Source organism: Ictalurus punctatus, chromosome 22 (genome assembly GCF_001660625.3).
Source record: "Ictalurus punctatus breed USDA103 chromosome 22, Coco_2.0, whole genome shotgun sequence".
Lineage (NCBI taxonomy): Eukaryota > Metazoa > Chordata > Actinopteri > Siluriformes > Ictaluridae > Ictalurus > Ictalurus punctatus.
Genome location: NC_030437.2, coordinates 9,005,035 through 9,028,665, shown reverse-complemented (window position 1 = coordinate 9,028,665; position 23,631 = coordinate 9,005,035). Strand labels below are relative to the sequence as shown.

General features: G+C 40.4%; 2 protein-coding genes across 11 annotated transcripts in view; one reads left to right on the top strand and one right to left on the bottom strand.

The window, feature by feature from the left end:
• atxn2 (ataxin 2) overlaps positions 1–2,686 on the top strand; it is a 43,428-nt gene extending 40,742 nt beyond the window's left edge. For all 8 annotated transcript variants that reach the window (XM_017451759.3, XM_017451758.3, XM_017451757.3 and 5 more), the window contains 4 exons: positions 103–226; positions 422–768; positions 1,640–1,808; positions 2,033–2,686. In XM_017451759.3, coding sequence (XP_017307248.2) covers positions 103–226; positions 422–768; positions 1,640–1,808; positions 2,033–2,061 — 669 coding nt within the window. In that variant the 3' untranslated portion in view covers positions 2,062–2,686. The remainder of the gene's footprint in view (positions 1–102; positions 227–421; positions 769–1,639; positions 1,809–2,032) is intronic.
• Positions 2,687–4,523: 1,837 nt separating this feature from the next.
• The window catches only part of cntrl (centriolin), a 45,159-nt gene continuing 26,051 nt past the window's right edge, over positions 4,524–23,631 (bottom strand). For 2 of the 3 annotated variants that reach the window (XM_053674322.1, XM_017451768.3), the window contains exons 21-41: positions 23,436–23,578; positions 21,148–21,328; positions 20,763–21,061; positions 20,240–20,397; positions 19,400–19,559; positions 19,166–19,296; positions 18,350–18,490; positions 18,132–18,258; positions 15,199–15,363; positions 14,334–14,493; positions 12,832–12,947; positions 12,407–12,594; positions 12,092–12,249; positions 11,441–11,514; positions 10,920–11,099; positions 8,848–9,073; positions 8,494–8,675; positions 7,279–7,482; positions 7,120–7,182; positions 6,806–6,973; positions 4,524–6,613 (exon numbers count right to left, since the gene is read on the bottom strand). In XM_053674322.1, coding sequence (XP_053530297.1) covers positions 6,497–6,613; positions 6,806–6,973; positions 7,120–7,182; positions 7,279–7,482; positions 8,494–8,675; positions 8,848–9,073; positions 10,920–11,099; positions 11,441–11,514; positions 12,092–12,249; positions 12,407–12,594; positions 12,832–12,947; positions 14,334–14,493; positions 15,199–15,363; positions 18,132–18,258; positions 18,350–18,490; positions 19,166–19,296; positions 19,400–19,559; positions 20,240–20,397; positions 20,763–21,061; positions 21,148–21,328; positions 23,436–23,578 — 3,341 coding nt within the window. In that variant the 3' untranslated portion in view covers positions 4,524–6,496. Of the gene's footprint in view, positions 6,614–6,727; positions 6,974–7,119; positions 7,183–7,278; positions 7,483–8,493; positions 8,676–8,847; positions 9,074–10,919; positions 11,100–11,440; positions 11,515–12,091; positions 12,250–12,406; positions 12,595–12,831; positions 12,948–14,333; positions 14,494–15,198; positions 15,364–18,131; positions 18,259–18,349; positions 18,491–19,165; positions 19,297–19,399; positions 19,560–20,239; positions 20,398–20,762; positions 21,062–21,147; positions 21,329–23,435; positions 23,579–23,631 lie in introns of all 3 variants that reach the window. The other variant, XM_053674323.1, reaches the window with a different exon arrangement.

Genomic DNA, 23,631 nt, shown 5'->3' with positions numbered 1-23,631 from the left:
GCTCAACTGAACTGTACTTGATTCAAGTCTCCTATGAGCCAGGAAGCTGTTAATTAATTCCCAGTATTGTACAATAGTTAAACAAAAATATTCTCTTTCCAGGCCCAGCATGTGTTCAGTCCTGTTATGCAGGGAGGTGCAAGGATGATCACCTCCAGCCATGGCCAGCCCAATCTGGCCTCCTCCTCCGCTACCCAGTATGGTGAGCAGACCCACACAATGTATGGTAAGAACCCACCCCTACCCTGCTTTACATCATGTTTGTTTAAATCTTTGCCTTTTCTGCTATTTTCTGATATTCGGACATTCCCTGGGTTGCTTTTTGTTACATATTGTACCACTTTTGCATAAGCCTACTTTCTGATCTGGAGGATTTTCCAGTCACAGTAACTACTGCATGTGTTTTGTGTTGGCCGTTTAGTCTCAGCCCCTATCCCCCAGCAGTACCAACATCCTGGTGCCACCCTTCACCCACATGCCCCTCAACCCCCACAGCCCTCAGCCACGCCCACGGGTCAGGCCCAGCAGAGCGGGCAGCATGCCGGCACAAGCCACGCTGCTGCCAGCCCCGTCCAGCACCCACAGCACCAGGCGTCTCTCCACCTGGCCAGTGCAGCTCCCCCGCAGCAACAGATGTACTCGGCCTTGACGCCGACCCCGCCCTCCATGACTCCCGGTCCGGCTCCTCAATCCCCGCAGGCTGTCTACATCCACCCTCAGCAGGTTCAGCACTCGTACAATCCCAACCACATGGCTCACATGCAGCAGGTCAGTTCTTCTGATTTTGCCTGGTTGTTATTTTGGCAACTGTTTTACCAAGTGGTCTAATTTGCTGTGGTGTATAGCCTGTCGTATCAGGATATTATGAAAACAAGGTCCTCTCTACAAACCCCATCAACTCAAGGAAAACCAACATTACTGCCAAATTGGAAGGATTTATGTGTTTACAGTGGGGAAATAAGTCCATTTAATTATCAGCATTTAAACAACAGCCTCATCGTCATCTCTTCACTTTACTGATCTCTCTTCCATCGGTGAGGAAATAATCGCTCAAGTCAGTCAGTTCTGCTCTGTTGGCTAAATTTCCCATGTATTTATTATGACACGTCAGCATTTTTAAACTTTAAGGGTTTCTGTCTTAATGATGTAACAGAAGAGCATTGCAGCCAGAATCTGATTACAGACTGAATTGATTAGACTTCTGCCCATTTCACTATGGCCATAGCTAACCAGGAACTCGATCAGCTTTTAGACATCTTTACACAGACTGCCTGCAGTTACTGCTGTGTTTGTGGCTCCTTCCACAGCGTGGTCAGACGGGCAGGGTTAGAAAGTAAATGAAAACATCTCCGTGTAGTTTTGGTGAAACATACTTGTGGTTTTAAGTGCACACATAAGAGTGTGTTACCCACAGAAAAAACTCAGTTTTGGTCACAACCTTATTTTTCATCAGTTTTAGTTGTTCACCAGATGGGTTTTCGCAGCATATCAAACAAAGGGCACTTGAACATTCTTCTAAATGGCTGCAATGAGTTAAACATCAAAAGAGATTTTTTTTTATTTTATTAATTTTTTTTTTTAAAAAGGAATGTGCGTAAAAAGTGATCTAACCCCCTTTCTTTGTCCGTTAACATTGCAGGCACACATGCAGTCAGGGATGCACGTGCCTCAACATCATGGCACTCCGTCTCACCCTGTGATGCTGATGGCTACACAAGCAGGTCCACAGCCACCTTTACCCCAGAACACACTCAATCCAATCCCTGTCTCCTCAACCACACATTTCTCCTACATGGCACATCCTTCAGGTATACAGTCAACTTTCTCAGCAGGACTAAACACTACGAACATTAGCATTTAAAAAAAAAAGAAAAAAAAAAAAAAAAAGGTGATTTCCTGAAGATGGTGTGCAGTTAAATGTAAATTGCGTATCCAAATTAGCGTCCCAATTTTCCAGAGCAGACGTGGTGTCTCTGTACTCGGCCTATATGAAAATATAATTTTAACATTGTATTTTTTTTTTTTTTCTCAGTACAACCTCACCATCAGCAGCAGCTTTAGAAGATGAAGATCGGCTGTTTTCAGCTGACTCCAGTGACGTGCTCTTCAAACTTCATGAGCTACTGGCTGACCGATCCTTCACCTGCTCCTACTCTACATGCCCAGTGAAATGGCCACTAAACCGTCTATCATGCTGCACTGCACTTTTGCTAATCTATCAGAAATTAATGCTAATGAGCAAAGTTGCGGTGAACAGATGTTTTTTAACACGAGTTTTAACATGAGGGGACTGTTTTAGACGCCATGAGTGAGAAACTGAATGTCAAGAAACTGGAACTTGCATTTTGTTTGCACCTTCGTAAGTAACAAATTCTTCCAGTGAATTGACGGTATTAACTTTACTGTTAAATGCTGCTGCTATTGCCATGTTCAAGAACTTGGGGTAAAGAAAAACATACGAAACAAAAATCACTCTAACCAAATTAAACAAAACAAAAAAAACTTCCAGTGATTTAAAATGTTTGGCAAAAATGAATAATTATTTATTAATCAAACTGAATGGGCCCCAATTACATTTGACTGTCATAAGACTGCTAAGTTAAATAAAATTTTACTTTGTAGATAATATAAATGAATAAAAAAAAAAAAAGAATAAAAACATTAAAAAAGTTGTAAAAACTGTTAATGGCTTCTGTGTTTAATTATTGATGCATGGAATGTGTTGTCTTTTTGATGCGAATATTTCCATTATGGAAAAAAAAACCAAAGCTTATGTTCAGTCTATACAGAAAAACCCAACGTGGAGTGTGGGGGGAGTCGACCCACCATGAGCTTCAGTATGCCTTAGCATAAATGTGTATTATTCATGTCGCTACATGCAAGTGAATCTGTACTAAAGGAATGAACACTTTCTTCTAAACGATGTCCAATGATGATGGAGAATGCTTTCTAACATGTCACTCTAAAATCTCCCATAGGTTTTCAGTTGGCGGTTGACTCCCCAGCCCACATGCTGAAGTGTCCTTGGGCAAGACACTGAACCCTAAGTTGCTCCTGATGGCAGGCAAGGTGCGAGCCTGCCACCACTGGGGGTGTGTGAGAGAGAGACAGAGACTGTAAAGCGCTTTGTAGAAGCACTGAGGTTAAAAGGCACTATGTAAGTACAGCCCATTTACCATTTAAAGCCATGGTGTAGGAGCCCTCTATTATTATTACTATTATTAATGCTCAATAAATGCATCGTAGTTCATTATACTACAGTGCTGTTAAATTCTTTTACCTGTTTGGTCAGAAGCTGTTGATTAATAACAGCAGCTCTCATAATGCCAGCTGTAATTCAAAGCACAGGTTGATATTAATACCCTTATTTAAATGTTATTTCTAAATGAATTCACAGTGTGACATGTACGGCAGACACTCAAAATAATCTAAGGCTATTTAAAAATCGATTATTATTATTATTTACAAAAAAATACTACCATGGATCCGGTTATGCAATCAGCGAGGAAACATCTAGTTAAAATTTATGTAAGGAGTCTCCTGTGCCAGCATTTTAAAAACCAGATTTCCAACACAGGAGAATCTCCAGAATGGAGGAGTTTCTCAGTTATATTACAAGCTACATTTTTTTGTCTTCAAGGTAGAAAAACAGAGGCTGGTGAGTGTTTTAGTTGCTTTAATGAAGGTTCTTTTAAATTTAATAAAAAGACATTATTTCATTATAAGATTATTTCTGTATAAGAGAACTAAAGACTTTTGGGATGTGATTTTTTTATTATTATTATTTTCCTGGAACCACACCCTCATTGGTTGAGATCCTTAAGTCTGGACTTCTACACGCAGACATTTTCAAGTTGTTTCCTTATCACAACACTGATGCCATAAAATGCCCATGAGAATTTCACCCTCAATATTCATCAAAAACATGTTGGAATTTGTAAACATCTACAAATCAGTTCCGAGTCTTTTATTTCCAAGATGGTTTTCATTGATTGATTGATTGATTGATTGTTTTTCTCCATGACTGAGAGAATAAGGTACACAGACAGTATGGGATACTAAACTTTAACGTCAGCTCTACTCAGGGAAGTGGTACATCAGACATGTGTGCCACCACAAGGATGAAATATATATGTCTCTCCAGCATCCAGAAAGACCGTGCAATGTGTTTTCTGACCACTACGCAATAAGCATTCCTCCATATTGTCATATTTGACTAGAAAGAAGAGTTACTGCTGTCTTTAGGCTCATGTTTTTGAGTCTTAAGAATTTGTTGACATGAACAGATATTAATTGCTGCCATTTATTGGGAGGATATTCAGCTTATTCACCAGGTATATATTCAGACTTGGTCTGTCTTTCTTCCTTCAACACTATATAACAATCTCCTCAGACATCTTCTTCTTAACGTTTGTAATTAAATAAATAAACAAAGCTGTAATATTTAATCATCTTGGCAGTATGATTTAGAACTCGTGCTAACTAACTGAACTAGAAAGAACAATGAGAGGACGTTTAATTAATTTAAATAACCAATATTTTATTGCACACGTGTCATTTAAGTAACAATTATGCATATAAAATTAAGTGCTGTAATAAATATTTTACTGTGTGGTAAAAGGAGTGGACTTTCATAGGCGTGTATGAAATAGTAAAAAGGCATTACATCTCCAGTCATGGCTCAATACTGAATGTACATTATAGATTCAATCCATTCGCATATACCACAGTGATACAGTGCTGTGAAAAAGTATTTGCCCCATCCTGATTTCTTCTGTTTTTGTGTATGTCTCATACTAAATAGCTTCAGAAATTAAAACAAAATCAAAAATAAAACAAAGGCAACCAGAGCAAACACAAAATAAAGTTTTTAAGTGATAATGCTAGTTATTGAAGTATAAGTGATCCAATACCTACTGGGCCTGTGTGAAAATTTATTTGCCCCTGTAGTTACTAATTCCCCAAATCTATGAAATTGCATTCAGAATGGGGTTCAGCTGGACAAGACACAACCAGGCCTGATTACTGCAAACCCTGTTCTATCACATCAACACTTAAATAGAACTTTTGTCAACAGCAGGAAGTTAGTAAAAAGGTCTTACACGGTAACACATTATGCCAAAGTTGAAAAAAAGGTCCTCTAGAACTCCGAAGAACCACAGTGAGAGCCGTTATCTCCAAATGGAAAAATTCAGGATAGTAGTGAACCTTCTCAGAAGTGGCCTTCCAAAATTCCTCCAAGCGGACAGTGACGACTCATCCAGCAAGTCACAAAAGAGTCAAGGACAACGTCAAAGGAACTACAGGCCTCTCTTGCATCTCACTGTTCATGACTCCACTATCAGAGAGACACTGGGCAAAAATGGCATCCATGAAAGAGTGGTGAGGTGAAAACCACTGCTAACCCAGAACAACATTAAGGCTCATCTGAATTTTGCCAAAACACACCTTGATGATCCTCAAACCTTTTGGGAGAATGGATTGATTGTTCTGTGGATTGATGATTGGAAAGTGGAACTGTTTGGAAGACAGGGGTCCAGTTACATCTGGAGTAAACCAAACACAGAATTCCACAAAAAGAACATCATACCTACGATTAAGCATGGTGGTGGGAGTGTGATGGCGTGGGGATGCTTTGCTGCTTCAGGGCCTGGGCAACTTGTAATAATTGAGGGAAACATGAATTCTGCTCTCTATCTGAAAATCCTAAAGGAGAATGTTCGGTCTTCAGTCAGTTCAAAAACTCAACTGCAAGACAATGCTCCAAAGCTTAGGAGTAAATCCATCTCTTAATGCTTAAAAAAAAGCTAAATTAAAGTTTTGGAGTGGCCTAATCAAAGTCCTGACTTGAACCAGGTGAGAGGCGGAGGCAGGACCCAAACTAAAGCGGTTCTGCAAAGTATAGTGTGCCAAAATTCCATCACAGCACTGTGAAAGACTGATCTCCAGTTATCGAAAGCGTTTGGTTGCAGTTATTGCTGCTAAAGGTGGCACAACCAGATTTTAAGTTTAAAGGGGCAAAGTTTTCGCATGAGTGATAGGTGTTGGATTTTTTTTGCTTCAACAACAAAAATAAATAAATAAAAACTGTATTGTGTGTTTACTCAGGTTGCCTTTGTTTTATGTTGTATTTCGTTTGAAGATTTAAAACTATTTAGTATGAGATATACACAAAAACAGAAGAAATCAGGATGGGGCAAATACTTTTTCACATCACTGTGTATGAGGCACATTGTTTTATCAAAAATGATTAAAAAAAAAAATTATTTACAAAATCGTATAAACTTCACACTCAAGCAAAAAAAGGAACAATGACTGTTTTTGGCTCTGAGGTAGTAAACCTAAATAAATCCAGAATATTTGCACCTTCAGATTTACCCTCCTCATGTACTCACAGACGCGCCTAGACACAACATCATTTCTGTAGGCTGACAGCTGGGAATCTCCTTCACGCAGGGACTTGGCTTCAGTACCAACCAGAGTGAAGGTTTTGGCTTTAATGCACTTGGCTCAGCATGTGTGTTTGGTCTTTCTCAGGAATGGTGGGGTCCAGCCTAATCGGACTTAAGGAGCGCTGTCTGTCCCTCTCCTGCCACCACCTCTCAGTGTCTGACTGCGAAAATTTTAATCAAAGCATTACATCTTACACTTTTTCATCATTACCCTTACTGAGTGTTACAAATATTTATAATGACTTTTAAGCTGACGAGCAAGACAGACCACATACTTTTTCTTTTCACTTTTTATCAGCAGAATAGAAAGTGCCTGGATTCGGGAAGATTCCATATCTCCAGCTTTCACTTACACACACATATTTGGAGTCACTCAGGTAAGGGAAATCATGGCCAGACTTGGTCAGTAGCTGGTCCAGCTGGTCGACTCGTCTGCGCAGGCCCTGGATGCTTCCCTCGGTCTGCTGCCTGCGCAGACTCAGTGCCTCCTGCTGAGAGAACATGGATCTGCGAAGCTGTGCCTACGGTGGAGGAGTGTGTGAAAAGCAAACCACATAAGATTATTTGTTCATTCAATAGAAAAGTCTAAATATTCATGTAAAATTAATGATAAAGTCATATTTTCACAATAATGGCTAAATGACACTTTCAGAATATCCCACGGTACCTTCAGATTATCTTCATGTTGCTTCAGCTTCTCTCTCAGCACTTCTCCTCGCCACTGCTCATCCTGCAGACAGGAATCATTCAGTCATCACCATTTTACGCTGTCATTCATTTTATTCTACTTAATTAAGTGTTGTTCTGTGTAAATCTCAGTCCGTACTCTGGTGCTGTAGGCTGCTTTTCCCATACTCAGTGTAGCTGATGTGTGGTTCTCCTCATCATTGTCCATGTCTGAAGTGGTCATGGGCTGCAACTCCAGCTCTTTCAAACCACTGTCCAGTTCTGCCTGGACTTCAGCCCTCAGGGAACGCACAGTGTCCTTAATCTCTTGCATGTCACTCTCCCCCTCTCCCCAACTCCATAGCTGAGGACACAAGTACAGAAAACAGAATTCTTTCATAATTAACAGTCTATACTGACTGAATTTATCTGACTACTTCCAGTGTTGCAAGTCACGAATAAATGTCATTAACCACTAATTCTATTAACACACTAAACAAACATTTAGGTAACAGGTCCATAAATATGTGGACGTTGAAAAAGTCTTTATTTTAGCTGTCTGCCATTAAATAATGAATATGAGCTCAGTCTTTGAGCTTTAATTAGAGGAAATTCACATCCAAATAAGGTGAATGTAGGAATTACAGCACTTTTTATATGTGGTTCCAACTTTTATGGGACCAAAAATAATTTGACAAACTAACAATCACAAATTAAATAGTCCTTTTTAATACTTGGTTGCATCGGGTCATTGTCCATCTGCAGTGTGAAGCACCGTCCAATGAGTTTTTAAGCATTTGGCTGAAAGTTAGCAGATAATACAGCCCTATACACTTCAGAATTCATCTCTCCGCTTTTGTCAGCAGTCACATCATTAATAAATACAAAGGAACCAGTTCCACGGGCAGCCACACATGCCCACAATATAAGATGAGATGGTATACTTCAGTTCATGAGCAGTTCTTCCCTTCACCATACTCTTCTCATCTTTTAAATATGTTTTTGGCAAACGCTAATCTGTATTTGAGGTGTAACAATGGATTTCTTCTTATGATAAACCCTCTGTATTTACTCTGGTGGCATTCTCTCTTGATTGTTGATACTGATACAGATCCTGCTTGGAGCAAATGCAGATTTTAATAAGTTCATCTACTGGTTACTATGATGATTCCACCTTATATCCAACAAACATTCAACCACTTGTTCCTGGGACATCGATCTAATAAGCAGAGTCTGCAGGTGCAGGTGGCCACAGTCAGGGGTTAAGCAGGAGTAAACAAGAGTGGGATTAAAAGAACAGTCCTATACACAGCTTCAGGTATTCTTATAGAATATACTATTTTAAACCATTTTGTGGCAAGGAAATAGCTCTCACCTCAGCCTGCTGAGTGTCAGTTAGACTGCGGCTTATCAGGGCCTCTGCATGCTCCCTCTCGCTGGTTAGAGTTCCTTGAAGAATCTGGATGTCAGAGCGGCATGTCTCAAGTTCCTCCTTTGCTTCTCTTTGCTCCTCTGTGCTGGCACATAGCCTAGCCTCACTCTCAGCCAGGTCTTGCTCTACAAACAAACACATCCCTGTTTTCACCACTAGAGTGAAATACATCTAAATACAGTATAAACACTAACTGTGTTTGAAAACCTGCATGCCCAGAGCTCAAACAAGTCAGTAAGGTCCGATATTTCAGTATGAACGCAACGTAAAAACATCTGGATGGGGGTCTAAACTCACCCAGCTGTGCTACTCTGTCCTGCAGTAAAGCACACTGCTGCTGATCTGCCAACAAGAAGCGTCGCTGCTCTTCCAGCACCTCCACAGCAACTGTGACCTGCTCCATCTTCTCCACTCGCTTTGACAGAGCTTCCTCTAGTGCCTGCAGCTGGGACTGCAACTTCTTCTGTTGCTGTCTCTGTAGCTCCTCCAACTCTAAACTCTGCTGCTGTTGGATCATCAGGCGCTAAAAACAAAAATAGTTTAAAGGAAAAGGTGACTGCACCTATAAAACTTTCTTTGAAACATATATCACAGAATATTCAATATGTATGTAACTGTGGTTCTATTTCACCTCTCATGACAGTCCGAGGCAGAATCACCTGGATAATGTATATGCCCCAGTGTCATGAGAAACCAACACACTTTACAAGAAATGTGTTCTGAGATGATGGCTGCATTCATGCCACTAGGAAAGGTTAACTTTGCAGAAGCTGGAGAAATTTCCTGGAGAAGCATGCTATTAACTAATGCCCATAAGGAGGAGCTGTTCCTTGTACAGTGGCGTGTCACAGTTGGGGGTGTCTATAGGCCATAGGTCTATAGGTCCACCACTCAATGGGTCAGTCTGTGCTTAGACAAGGGAGCCCCTTATATCTGTCTTCTGTGACAGATGAACAGTTGGGCTGAGGGTCAGATGTTTATGCCAGATACAACAAGGAACACCCCGCTTGCCTTAATGAAATGCTATAAGATCAGTTGATTGAGTTTTAAAACTGGGTGAAAGGACATTGGACATAAAATCCAGGGTTCAACCACAAGGTCATCCCAGAGCCACCAACACATGTAAGGTCAGCTTATAAACAGAACTTTTGGTTCTCCCACTCTTATTTTTACTAAAGTGCTTGCTAGCAAAAAGATACATGAGCACTTTCCATTGTCTAGTAGACCCTGAAGAAAAATGTAATTGTGCGGTGCACAGGATCCAGTCAAAATGAATAACATTTGTAGACCAATTTAGAAGTCACAGGCTTCAGTTCATTGTGAGAGACCAAATCTATAGGCACAGGTGACCTGATTGGAAGGCCAAACCTTTTCATTTAAGAGTGGAAACCAGAAGTGTTGCCAACCATCCTATGCCTAGCTGCTGAGTTCTGTGCAATGTGGGAAGAAGAGGAGTATAGTATAAGGCGAGGCCAGTCGTGGGCCAGTACATCCACTCCCAGTAACACCAGTGAGGCTAACCATGGATGATCCCACCTATAATACAGTTTGTGACATTTGGGGTCCAGCTGTTTGCTGACCCCTTCTGAAGAGCTGTTAGTTCCAGCAAGTCCAAGGGAATTACCACATCTGCTGTCAAAAGTCCCTTCATCCTCAAAAGGAGGACATAGAGTCCAGGATGAATTTGATTGCCAAGCATAAAACTGTCTGCAACATCAGGAGGCAGCATGGGTAGGATTCTATAGCTTCACTGTTGTTACTCTAGCCATGCTGTGTGCATGAGGAAGGTGGAGGAACATCAGTCATTGGGCTATAAATTGAAGACCACAAGCCTCTGGGTTGCATGGGATCAGATTCTGATTGGCTGATTTTTAATCAATCCATGTCTGCCATCAGGTGGTGCACTCACAAAGAAAGTGTCTCAGATTACTTCCTGGGCTTCTTGTTATGATTATCAGTCATAACAGGCATTTATAACTAGTGAGCTGTTTAGGCTGTCATTTGGGTCAGATTCAACTAAGTTAAAGTCTAATCTGGCAACTGAACAAGTTATGTTGAAATAAGTATATGAGGCGAGAAGAACAAATGACAGTGGTAGCTAGGAATCAATGTGACTCTCAGGCAGGTTGAGGGGTGAAACAGAATCACATTTATTCAGAACACAGATAGTTCTGTTCCTACTTTCAATTACTAAAACATAAAATTTCATTATTCTGTTAGTGATTCACATGACAAGACTAAACAAATATCCTGCACACTCCTGTTTCATGTATTCATTTATGTCCATATTTAATTGTATACCCTAGAAATATTTACAGCATAAATTAATCAACAGCTATTTGATCAAACAGCACAAAAAGCTACTTTACCTCCTCCTGTCGCTCAAATTGCATCTCTTTCTTTTCCACAGATGCCTCAATCTCCTTCAGCTGCTGCTCCAGTTTGTCTATTCTCTGTTGTCTCCTCTGGATTTTGTCCTGCATCACAGCCTTCTGGTGCTGCTGCTGCTTCATAAAGTCATCCTGCTCTTGCCGAGCATCTTCTACCTCCTGTGCACAGAAAAGCAACGCTAAATGCATTTTTATCATCAGGGATAGAGCACCGTTTCCTGAGGGTAAAATCTGTGGCTATACATTATCAACCAATAAATACAGCAAAACCTCAAGGAAAGTAACCACTTTACGTTACAAAATTATAGCTACAGTACTGCCATTTCTCTCATTCTAAGACTCTGAGTGTATGTATGTTTTAGACTGCCACTATATGTGAGTTTCTTATTACATGAAAACATGTTGAAATTCATGTCCACGGTAGTCAGGATGAAAGATGCTCTAGAACTTCTTTAGCAGTTTAAACTCAGGTTAAACACACAGGTGGATTTTATACACACCTTTCTAATTTTCTCTAGCTGAATTGTTGAGTGTGCAACATCTTCCTTTAGTTTATTCAGATCCTTAGATTTCTCTATAGGGAGCAAAAAAAACAACAACAAATTAACCACACATCACATTAACATATGCCAAATATCAAGGGTACTACTGACAAATAAAACCAGCTGCTCCTTTTCCATTTAAGAACCAAGGTTACAGATTTAAAATCAATTTTACTGGTAGAATTAGTATTTTAATAGCACATCTCACAGCTGGTGCTGATTTAAATGCTTGTTAAAACGCATGACTAGAAGGTGCACCATAAAAGATTTCAATTGTAAACTGGCCTTTAGTAGACACATTTGTTCTTATTTGTTACTGATAAAATAATGAAGTCTGCTACATTTACTTCCTATTTGGATGAACTAGCCTATTTATGTTGAAGTGGGGTTATATAACAGGTGCATTTTTGACCCATTCCACCCACATTAGTGAAGCTCATTCATATATGACCACTAAAGTATCATACAGAGATCAAACATGGAAAAACTGACCTGTGCCAAACAAATTTATTATCAATTAACTGCAGCTTCTGTTAACCAGTAATTATGCACAAAAACATCTCAGTTCAGACCGCTCATATGAATGTCATATCTTAATACGGCTCAAACCTTCTAGTTGTTTCTGGGTTGTGGCAGCATCTCTGGTGAGGTCTTCTCGAATACTCTGGGCATGTCTGTGCTCCTGCTTCAGCCTGGCCAGCTCTGCCTGCAGTTTCAGCAACTCTGCCTCTGTTTTCCGCACCCCCTCCTCTGCAGTTTCCTGACATCTGCCACATCAGATAGCACTGGTTAAAGCCACTTTAATACAGCTCACAAAGTCAACACAGCTGTTTATCATAAACCTTAAAGACTTTTAAAGAAGTGTAAATGCAGCAGTATCACTACAAATAAACAGAACAGGTAACTGTAACTTGGAGCTCTTACCTCTGAGCATGTGAGCGGCGGGCCTCCAGGCTGGTGCACTGCTCTAGCAGGCTGCTCCTCTCTATGGCTGCGGCATTAGTCTGCTCTTTCAATGTGAGGATATCCTGCTCCTGCAGCCTTCTGTGCCTCTCCTGCTCAGCCTGCTGCTCCTGCAGCTCCTTCTCCACCTCCTGCACTTCCAGACGCATCTGCAAGGCACAACATACCAATTCTACCATAACAGTTCACAACATGAAAAATATCTATTTTTTAAATCTAATACATTAATTAGCATTTATTAGTTTCTAGCAAACTAAATGATGGAAGAATAATTCTATTTTTATAGCAGAACAATAGAACTGAATGTTTTTAGTGTGCTGAGCAATGGCAGCAAATCAGGTATAACAAGAATAAGAAATTCTGGCATTAAATGACCTAGGTCTCACCTGTAGCAAAGTCTCCTGGCTCTTCTCCAGCTGGTCCAGTTTCTGGTTGTGCTGAACCTTCACTCTCTCTAGCTCTACATTCTCCAATTGGATCATGTCCAGGACATGCTTCAGCTCTACACATACAGAGCAAACACAAGCTCTTGAAAATAGTTTCCTAACTGCCACAGCCGTTGTGTCAGAACTCAGATCCACATAACCTTATTGCCGCATTTCCCTGGCCAAAAACATTTAGAATTGTCATATTATTCATTTAATTAAAGGCAAAAAAAAAATCCATTAAAATGTTCTACATTTAGTTGTCTAATGAAAGTCTGAATCCATTGTAGTAGGAAAAGAGCTCTGAATAAATACATACCACTCAGGGCACATTTTATTCTGAATATTACATAAACTAAATATTAAGTAAAGCAAAACAAAATGCAACAATTTCAGCAGGCACTTATCGGAGCCACTCTTTTCCTGTGGCTGAATCTAAAATGCAAGTCATTATTGCAATTCTTTATAATAATTCAGATTTGACAGCCCTACACAGTGGAAAATACCCTATATGTCCAAAAGTATGTGGATAGCTGACCATCGCACTCATATTTGCTTTTGTTTTTTAACATCCCATTCCAGATTCCAGTTTGATTTCCTGGTGTTGACTTTGTATCTCTGCCTAGCCTTGTTTTGTCTGCCTGATTGCCTGACCTCTGCCTGTTTAACGTTGTGGAATTTTACATTACTCTTTGAACTTGTTGTTTTTGGATTAAAATACCTAACCTGTACTTGCTTCTGTCTGTGCCTCCTTTACGTGACAAAGGTGTGTCACACCACGGTTTAGTGCAAGAAGTTTATATATATATACAAAATAAACTTTTGTGGAAAACCATTTTTTTTTCTGGCCGTTGTCCCTAGGGTAACTACAAATATAAAACTAATTGCCCAGTCACAAGATCTGCTTGTTGTGGGTGTCTGGGGCTACTGATGTGTCCACCCAAACAACTAACGTGATATGAACAGTTTTGCGACAAAAACTTAGGCTACAATTGCTATGATAGCCTTAGGACTGCAACTGACATGAAGAGTTCTGTATTCAAGTTTCCTGATTATGAATTTCCTGGTTACACAATTTCTGGTTACATGCACTTTTGACCAGGTAGTAAATGGTTATAGAAGGGAATTATTTATAATCGCACTATCCGGTGTCCCCCAGACGAGGAAGGGTTCCCTTTTGAGTCCGGCTCATCTCAAGGTTTCTTTCTCATGTCGTCTCAGGGAGTTTTTCCCTTGCCACTGTCGCCTCTGGCTTGCTCATTAGGGATAATTTTATAAAGTTAAAATTTATATCCTGAATTTATACATTTCTGTAAAGTTGCTTTGTGACAATGTCCATTGTTAAAAATGCTATACAAATAAAATCTAACTGAATTAATGTATTGCGCTGAACTGCTATTCAGGAATAGTACACTAGACCCTGACTGTATGTCTGTTAATATTCAAAAGTGCTTAGAATTCACCTGCTTTGTGCTTGTTGATGAATGCACGCTGGTTCTGCACTTTCTCTTGAACTTTCTTCTCCTCCTTTTTATACTTAGCCAGTCTCCGTCTCCTCTCTGAGAGCTGGGAATCCAGTTCCCCCTTCTGCACAGCTAGAGACTGCACATCCACACGCAGTTCCTACACACACATGTACATTTACGTTAGGACGATAAAGTTTCTGCATTGAGAAAATACAGAAAACTCTATAATCAAAATTCGCACATGCAAGTCTAAAGATACTTGTGTGATGCAGCCAAAAAACGTTTATCCAACAAGTGCAATGCATATCCACATTCATGCACTGATTGAGTCAATGGTATTTGTAAATCAAGATTTAAATCCATACCATGTCCTTTCAGAGACTGGACTACTTTTTCAGAGGAAGAAAATTGTTGTTAATGTGTTACTAATGTAGACATGTAAACAAGGAAATACATGAATACCACAAATACTTGCAGAAAGTGTAAGTGACTGGAATCACTTTGCATTGTGTCAGTGTGAAAAAGTTGTACATAACTACAGCAGGTTTGGTAAGACAGCCTCATGTCCGTCACATTCGAAGAGATTTATTATTATTAGTCTAAATCTTATAGTTTTGAATGTTATAGTTGCATATTTGAAATATGTATTAATGGAATTCAACGGCTATGCTTAAACTTTCATTCTAAAGGAGTTCTAAGCAACAGGTTATCGGTTCTTTTCTTAGCACAAGGAAATTCATCAGTCATATGCTGCAGTCCCAGTAGACAGAGATGTGGTTTAAAAATGCTGGAATATATTCTCATAACATATAATTTGCACCAAATCTACTTGGTGGCTATTACAATTGTTAAAACTGTGAACCTTAATGTGTTGCTGCAGACTGTGTGCGTCGACTTCTCCCTGCCTCAGCACCTCCACCAGGCTCTGCCTGTGCTTTTCCACATTCGTCCTCACAATGTCCTCCTCTTCCCGCCACTGCTCTAGCTTCCGCCCCAACAAAGACAGCTGTTCCTTCTGCTGGAGCACCTACAAACAGACACGCACAAAACAACTTAGATAAATAAGTGCAATGTCACACTGATTTAGTATGAGTAACCTTATAACAAAATATAAGAAAAAAAATTTGTATTAGTCTCTATTTTGATAATTTCTGTCAATGATCCATTACTAGTGAACATTACAAAAAATGTTCAAGCCACAGATGAGAGTAATATGTCATGACTTCTTTCATGTTTCCAGTGTCTTGTGCTACTTTCTGACACACACACACACTCATCAATTGCATCCTACAATATATTAGTCACTACACAATTGATGCATAACTGCTACACACCTCTAAAGGCTGTTATTTATTAGGGTTCTCTTTCATTATCGTGTACTCAAGATCCACCTATGGGAAAGGGCATCTGTACCTGACCTCTGAAGAAGCCTCCGATTGCACTAAATCTGGCTTTGACAGAACGACAATTTTGACATTGGCGTGTGTCCAATGCCAGGTAAGGGCACGCCGCTTACCTGAGTGCATTAAGGACCTGCACATGCTCCTCTTCCTCAGTTGACATTCGCTTCTTGCGACCTCTAGCTTATTTTGTGCACACAGTTTGCTGGTCTGCTGACTTGCACTTTTTGTCTGCAGAAGGACATATCCCTCAGATCAGCCTCCGCTGGAGAAGTTTGTCTTGCTAGCTAGGTTATCTGTGTTACTTGCTGCAAGCCGCCAATACTCTCAGTACTCATTAGGCTGCCCACCTCTGCTTAAGTCTTTTTTTCCTTGCCCTACAGCTGCCCGGCTTTTGGACTTGATTGAGCTTTGTGCCACCACGGAGCATTCTAAACCGGCTTCGGCTTCCACCGTCACATGCCTGCCCAGCTGAGTGCGGTACTCTCATCGCAGCTAAGGATTCTCATCCCTTCTGCATAGCTTGCATGGACCTGAAACACGTGGAAGAAGCCATCGACTTCCCTGAGAACTGTAGCCACTGCCTAGCGCATCCCAAAATGCTCTGGCGCCGAAGGCTCATAGTGGCCGCAAAGTATAGCGTAAATTTCAAACAGTCCGACACTGACGGGGGAAACGGCACTGGCGGCAGCTGGGAACCTCCCCGGGCATGGCTTCTCCAAGCTGGGCCGACCAAAGCAACCCGTCTCTCCTCAAGGGGATCTTACCAGGTGAACCCTCCCTCATTAACCAGCCCCCCGGCTCCGGCGACAAGGACGATGTGGGCCTTCTCGAGGGTTCAGAGGTCTTCTTTTACGCCCAAGGCTAATGCTCCCACGGACATACCTCGGTCCATCCTGTTCGAATTTTGTGAGCGAGTGGCTGCTCGCCTCAATATCGAATGGCCAGCTCTACAAAGTGCTGCCTGCCAAGAGAGGGATGTTTATGACAGGAAACTGCTGGGACGCCTCCCGGCCAGAAAAAACAGCTCCTCCCGGTCCTCCTTGCATGTGCCAAGCACATGAAACACTGCTGGGGAAACATTCCTCGAGGTTAAAGATAAGCAGCTCTCAGCATGGGTGACCCCCCCTCCACTGAGCCCTCCATCGCCAGACACCTTATCCCCTCCCAAGGCAGCCTGCAACCGCCCCCAAGCCCACTATCCCCAGCAAAATGTACCATTTTTCCATGTACATCCACAAAATCTCTTATAAGGCCTCAGCCTTGGCTGTCAGGACATTCAACATCTCCTCGCTTCTATCAGCTTACCAGGCTGAGCTCCTGGTTGACATGGGGCAGCAACTGGCGAAAGGGTGTCCATCACACTTAATGCCCTCATCCTCCTCAATGCATGCCAAGCCGTCCTGGTGAGCAGGCGTTCTATGACCCCCTCGGTGGTTGTAGAGCGCGGCTGGAGGCTTTGAGTCCATGTTTTGCTCACTGAAGAAGAGGAGCATTTGTAGTTCCTTTATACACTCCCCTTACCTGCCATTGGACACACGCTCCTGTCTGTCAAAGCCAGACTTGGTGCAATAGGATGCTTCTGCAGAGGTCAGGTACAAATACCCTTCCCATAGGTGAATCTCTGCACTCATAACATTATAGAGAACCGGGGTTACGGACCTATTGGTTTTATTTGTTTGTTTCACTTTCATAGTTTTCTATGGGCTTAGTTTTCCTGAATGCAGTGCACAAAACCCAGAAGTAGCGCACTTTAGCATTAAGTGCCGAGTAAAACTCCCTCAAACACATTTAACATCAATCAAATGGACTTATTTTATTGAGCAGGTCAAATTCTTGCTGCCTGTGACTTGTTTACATATTGAGTACATTATTGTGCATATTATCTGTATTATAACCATCTGCTTTTTATAAACTTGATTTCCTAGTGTATGCTACAGTGGCGGCGGGTGAGCACTACAACTTTACTACAGCACAAAACAAAATCTGAAAACACAAAACCAAATCCTCCACAACAAAACAATAACACAACAAAATTTAGGGAAATCCTAAAGTTAGAGATTCCTCACAATGGAAATGTTTCCTAACACTGATGGAGGCACTCCTGCTAAGGCAGCTGATGTATTTGTCCAATACAATTTGTGTAAGCATAATGTATCATCCTGAGCTGTGCTGAAAAGGTTAAAGCTTATTTAACATGCACTGCACCCCTGCTGTTAATGAAGGTGTTAGATTTCTTTTTGGGGGGGATTTTCCCACATTTTCTCCACAAGTTGGTCACCTGCCATATCCCACCCACCACCCTTGAATCCTGGTTTTACTAAGGTATATTTAAAATGATCTGATTGATAGATTAATTTTTTTTACACATTACTAACAGCACTTTTAACATTACCTGGGTGTTTAGATGCTCTAACTCTGTTCTGCGAGTGTGTAGATAATCCTCAGAGTTCCTGCAGCCCATAAAAAGATTTGCTTCCTGGCTCTGTCTCTCTCTCAGCTCTTTCTGCATGTCCTCCATTCTTGACACCACACAGACAAGATTGTGGTTAAAAAAAATACGAAGAAAAGCTTTTCAGTACAGCTGTCATATCACACCAGAAGGACACTTACTTATTGGTTACTCTCTTCAGATTTCTGTTGACTTCTTGAAACTCTGCATCTCGAGCTGCAATCACTTTTTCCACCTGTTTTAGTGTGTTCTCCTGATCCTGCTTACGTCTTTGTTGATCCTTTACCTCTTCCTGAAGGTCCCTGTGAAAAAGAGTTGGACATAACTGTTTGAAGCCAAGCAGTATTAAGCTAAGCCTGAGTATCATATTGTGCAAAATAAATGTTACAGGATTGAATATATGGGCAGAGTAGGGATGTCACGAGAACCGATACTTCGGTACCAAGATTCTTAAAATGTGACGGTACTTGTTCTTCTGAAGCAGCGTTGGTACCGATTCTAATGACGGTACCAAGACTCGTTGAGAGGAAATGTGGTATGGAATATGGAAATACTTTGCATTCGAGGATGACAACAAACATATAATTGATGCTCTGAAGCCGGTGTGCAACAGATGCTATTGTTCATTTCAAACAAAGCGAGGAAACACCTGGAATTTGGCGAAGCACCTGAAAGACGGTCCTATATTATATTTGTTTGAGGCATCTTGCATTGTGGCCATGAAACCAGCTAACGTTATGCTCCATGTAATGTTAGCGATAGCCAGTTATTTGTTAATGACACTAACGCATTGCGATGTTATAAACTACCTCCTAATGGGCACCATGCTTCGCCATTCAGCCCGAGAGTTTTTAATTTATTTTATTTTTATACCACACCATGGTATCGACTTTGGTATCGAGTATTGTGTACTTTTGGTGGTATCGGTACCGACTACTAGATTTTGGTATTGTGACATCCCTAGGGCAGAGTAGTACCGGAGCTGTTGTTTGGTGTGTACTAGTTGTCTGGTGCTATCCTGGTTTCGCTGTTTAATCTCCTCGAGCTCACATTCTGTCTCTTTTAACTGGCTCTCAGCTTCACTGTAGCGCTGCAGAGTGTCTTTGGTCTACATATATAGAGACAGACAATTAAATAATAATTTAAAAATGTATACTTGCAATTTTAAGACTTGTCATGCTGAAATGTTGTGCTGTATGGTTGTGGCAGACCTTTGCTCTGGTATCTTTCAAGTCCGCTTCAGCCTCTGACAGCAGGCGCTCTACCTCTTGTAGCTCAGTCCTGCATTTGAAAACAGTTCTCTGCAGACTTTCCACCTCATCCTTTACAGAGTCCTCTTCTGCACGGTTCACTGAACTCTCCAACAGCCTCCTGTCCTCAGACACAACCAAAACCTGATTATAGCTAAAACATACATAAATACACTGCTTTTATTAATCATGTCTAGCTTAACTGATTTAAATGAGCATTAAATAATCATTGTAGTATTACAAGTATTTTGACCAAATCTTTCTGGAACAACTGACAGCAATACAGTGATTTAATAACATGACCAAATAATATAAATTGTATAATTTGAACATATTCTACAAATGCAATCCTATCATATACAATTGTTACCTTGTGAGTATTTTGTAAATTAAGGTGTGTGACTTATGTGTAGGCCGAGAGAAGTTGTGTGAGTATTTCATAGAATGGGAGCAGGCATGGATATGTGTGAGACTGTGGTGTAGACTGAAAGCAGGTTCCTGCACTCTGTAGAACAAGTGAGTATAATGTAGACTGAAAGCAGGTTCTTGCACTCTGTAGAACAAGTGAGTATAATGTAGACTGAGAGCAGGTGTGAGAGTATCATGTAGACTGAGAGCAGGTATCATGTAGACTGAGAGCAGGTATCACGTAGACTGGCAACAGGTGTGAGAATATCATGTAGACTGACAGCAGGTGTGAGAATATCATATAGACAGAGCAGGTGTGAGAATATCATATAGACTGAGAGCAGGTGTGAGAGTGTTGCATAGACTGTAGTAAGCAGGTAAATTTTCCCTGACTTGTGGCGCTGAAGTCGGCTCACAGCTTCCCGCAACTCTTTAAGCTCTATCTGCAACTCTGATCTCTGCTCCTCCAACCTGAGCAGTTCCCGCTCACTTTCCACTCTATCGGACTGCTGCCCCCTTAAAGAATGGTCTGCCACTCTTGAACAGTGTGTCTGAAGAACAAAAAGTCAAACACATTACCACCAGACTCAAGAACACAGCATTCAGCCATCCATGACCAGTATCACATGACTAACTGTTCGTTCACATGATTAATTGTGCATCTAACATATATAAATTTTTTGTCACCAATACAGATACTAAATTTAAGAAGCTAAAAATTCTGTAGTGTCAGACAACAGTGTGAATATATATATATATATATATAGATAGATAGATAGATAGATAGATAGATATACAGATAGATAGATAGTGTATGAACCTGTATATTAAACCGATTATTTAAACTTAATAATATATAACCAATTTTATAGCCACCGGATATATCTATAAGGCCCTAACATGCACTGTGTCTCACCATATCCTGATGGCCAGGCACATTGCAGTGTAGAGTGCCATTAGGAATTAGAGGGATATGTAGACCACTGGGAGGAGGACCATAAACCAGCCTGAGCCCTTCAGGTGGAGGGCCATAAAACACTGCACCAGGGCCTATGGCCAGGCCTGGTACAGGAGGGGCATAGATAACCATGCCTGGGGGAAGATGGATGCCATCAGGGGGCATGGTGTAGATAATTGAGCCAGGTGGGGGGGTGAAATTAGTTTCTCCAACACCATTCTCGTCACTCTCACCATCGCTGTTTCTGTATGAAGACTCTATAGGGATGGGAGATAAGAGAATTTTTTTTTCTGGAGAACATATCAGAAGCAGTAAATTCCTGTCCACAGCCAACACTAGTCACCTCTTTTCCCATAAGTGCGTTGGTCATGTGGGTGGGGGGAATAAACCCAGTATCCTGAGCTGGAGGAGGGTCTTCTCTCTTTGTGCTGCTGGCTTCTAATATGTTTGCCTCTGTCAGGTGATGGGACATACTGAGAACCTAGGCCAGAGTCCTGTGTAGCCTGAGAACCAATACTGGGGTGCTAGATGGATAAACATAGAACATTCAGTAAAATTACGAAACTCACATAATATGGAAGTTTAAGGTCACCTATTGGGCCAGGAAAAAATGTTTTATGCAAAACATACGACAGATATACTTAAACACTTCAGTCAAGAGCAGTAAACTGTAGTAAATGAAACAAAGTCAATATTGGGTGTGACAAAATTTTTTAAATTAAAACAGTAGTCTCCGGTACAATTAGTGCCGTTTTATAAGGAAATGAGCTGCAAGTTTTATTGAGCATCTTGCAGAACCAGCCACAGTTCTTCTGGAGAGTTTGACTGCTGCTGTTGCTTATTATTTTTGCAGCAAAATCCAGCAGCCTTCATTCGTTTTTGTTTTTTTTTTGTCTGAAAAGTGTCTCTTATGTAATATGCAGCTTTCTTTAATGACATACAAACATTTTTCTGTAACATTTAATTTTGTGCTAGAAAACTAATGTTTGGGAATCTAAAATGTTTTTGTACTGACTCAATAATGTAGAAGTCATAAAATAAAAAAAATCTACAACAAGGTGTGTACTAAAAAAAACAGGGTGCCTAAAACTTTTGCACAGTACTGTGTAATATATATATATATATATATATATATATATATATATATATATATATATATATATATATATATATATATATATATATATATAATATAATATATAGTGTGTTTATATATATATATATATATATATATATATATATATATATATATATATATATATATATATATATATATATATATAGATAGATAGATAGATCGATCTAGACAAGGTGCACAATATTGTACAACTTGTTTTAGAGCAACACTGTCATTGTCAAACTTGCACAAAATATCATGGTGACTTGGCACCATTAGCTGACAATTTATTATATAATAGCAACTATTTAGCCACTCTCATACATCAATTGTATCTGATTAAAAATAATAATACAAATAATTATCTATTACATGTTCGTTACAAATATCAGTTTATATATGCACAACCAGTGAGCACTTTTTGTTTCACAACTTGTTCTGACAAATTGTTCTAATCACAAGATAATTATTTCCAACTGAAAATTCAGCTAATGTGTCTGTGTGACCAACAGCGACTGTATGAATATGACACTAACTTCGCTAACCAAACAGGTCTTGGCATGAAAAGTTTTTTTTACTCTGTGAATTCAACTTATTTTTGACAATATACACTCATTTCAAATCTGATGACGGCAACACACTCCAAAAAAGTTGGGATAGTTGACTGTTTACCACTGTGTAACATCACCTTTTCTTTTAATAACACTTATTAAGTCTTTGGGAACTGAAGACATCAGTTGGTTAAGTTTAGCAAGTGGAATTTTCCCCCATTCATCCATTATGCATTTCTTCAGCTGCGCAACTTCGTTGCCTTAGTTTCCGCTACATAATGTGCCACACATTCTCAATCAGAGAAAGGTCAGGACTACAGGCAGGCCATGCTCACACCCGCACTCTCTGCTTATGCAACCATGCGCTTGAAATCCAGGCAGAATGTGGTTGGTGTTGTCCTGCTCTGGATGGCAGCATGTGTCGCTCCAAAATGTGCATATATCTGACAGACGCTGGCTTTTGGACCTGGCGCTGATAACAGTTTTGATGGTCCTTTTCCTCTTTGGCCCGGAGAGCACGATGGCTGTTTTGTCCAAAAACTATCTGAAATGTTGACTCATCGGACAACAAAACACGATTCCACTGTGCTACTGTCCTGTACCCGTCCTTGCTCTTGAATGATTAGGCCTTTTTTGGAGGCTCCTTATATACTATGATTAGACGACTGCCTCACCTGTTTCACATCACCTTCTTATTTCAACTCGTCACATCGATATTAGTCCTAAATTGCCCCGTCCCAACTTTTTTGGAACGTGTTGCATGCGTCAATTTCTAAATAAACATTTATCTTCAAAATACTAAGTGCAGTTGATTAGGTAAAACATTAAATACCTTGTGTTTATACTTTTTTTGTTTAAATACAAGTCAAAGTACATTTACAAATCACTCCTCTTTGTTTTTATTAACATTTTCCATACTGTCCCAACTTTTTCAGAACTGGAGTTGTAGATAAAGTAACTTACATTTTGGTCTACTGGTACATAGTACCAGCATCCACCACTGTGTGGAGTATGCCCAAACCTGGACAGGTAACTGCTCTGCTGCAGCAGACTATCTCTAAGGGTTTCTATTTCCTCAATCAGCTCCTCCAGGTTTCCATTGTTATCTATTAATACATGCAATGGAAGCATTAATAAGTCAATTATTTGAATAGGTCAA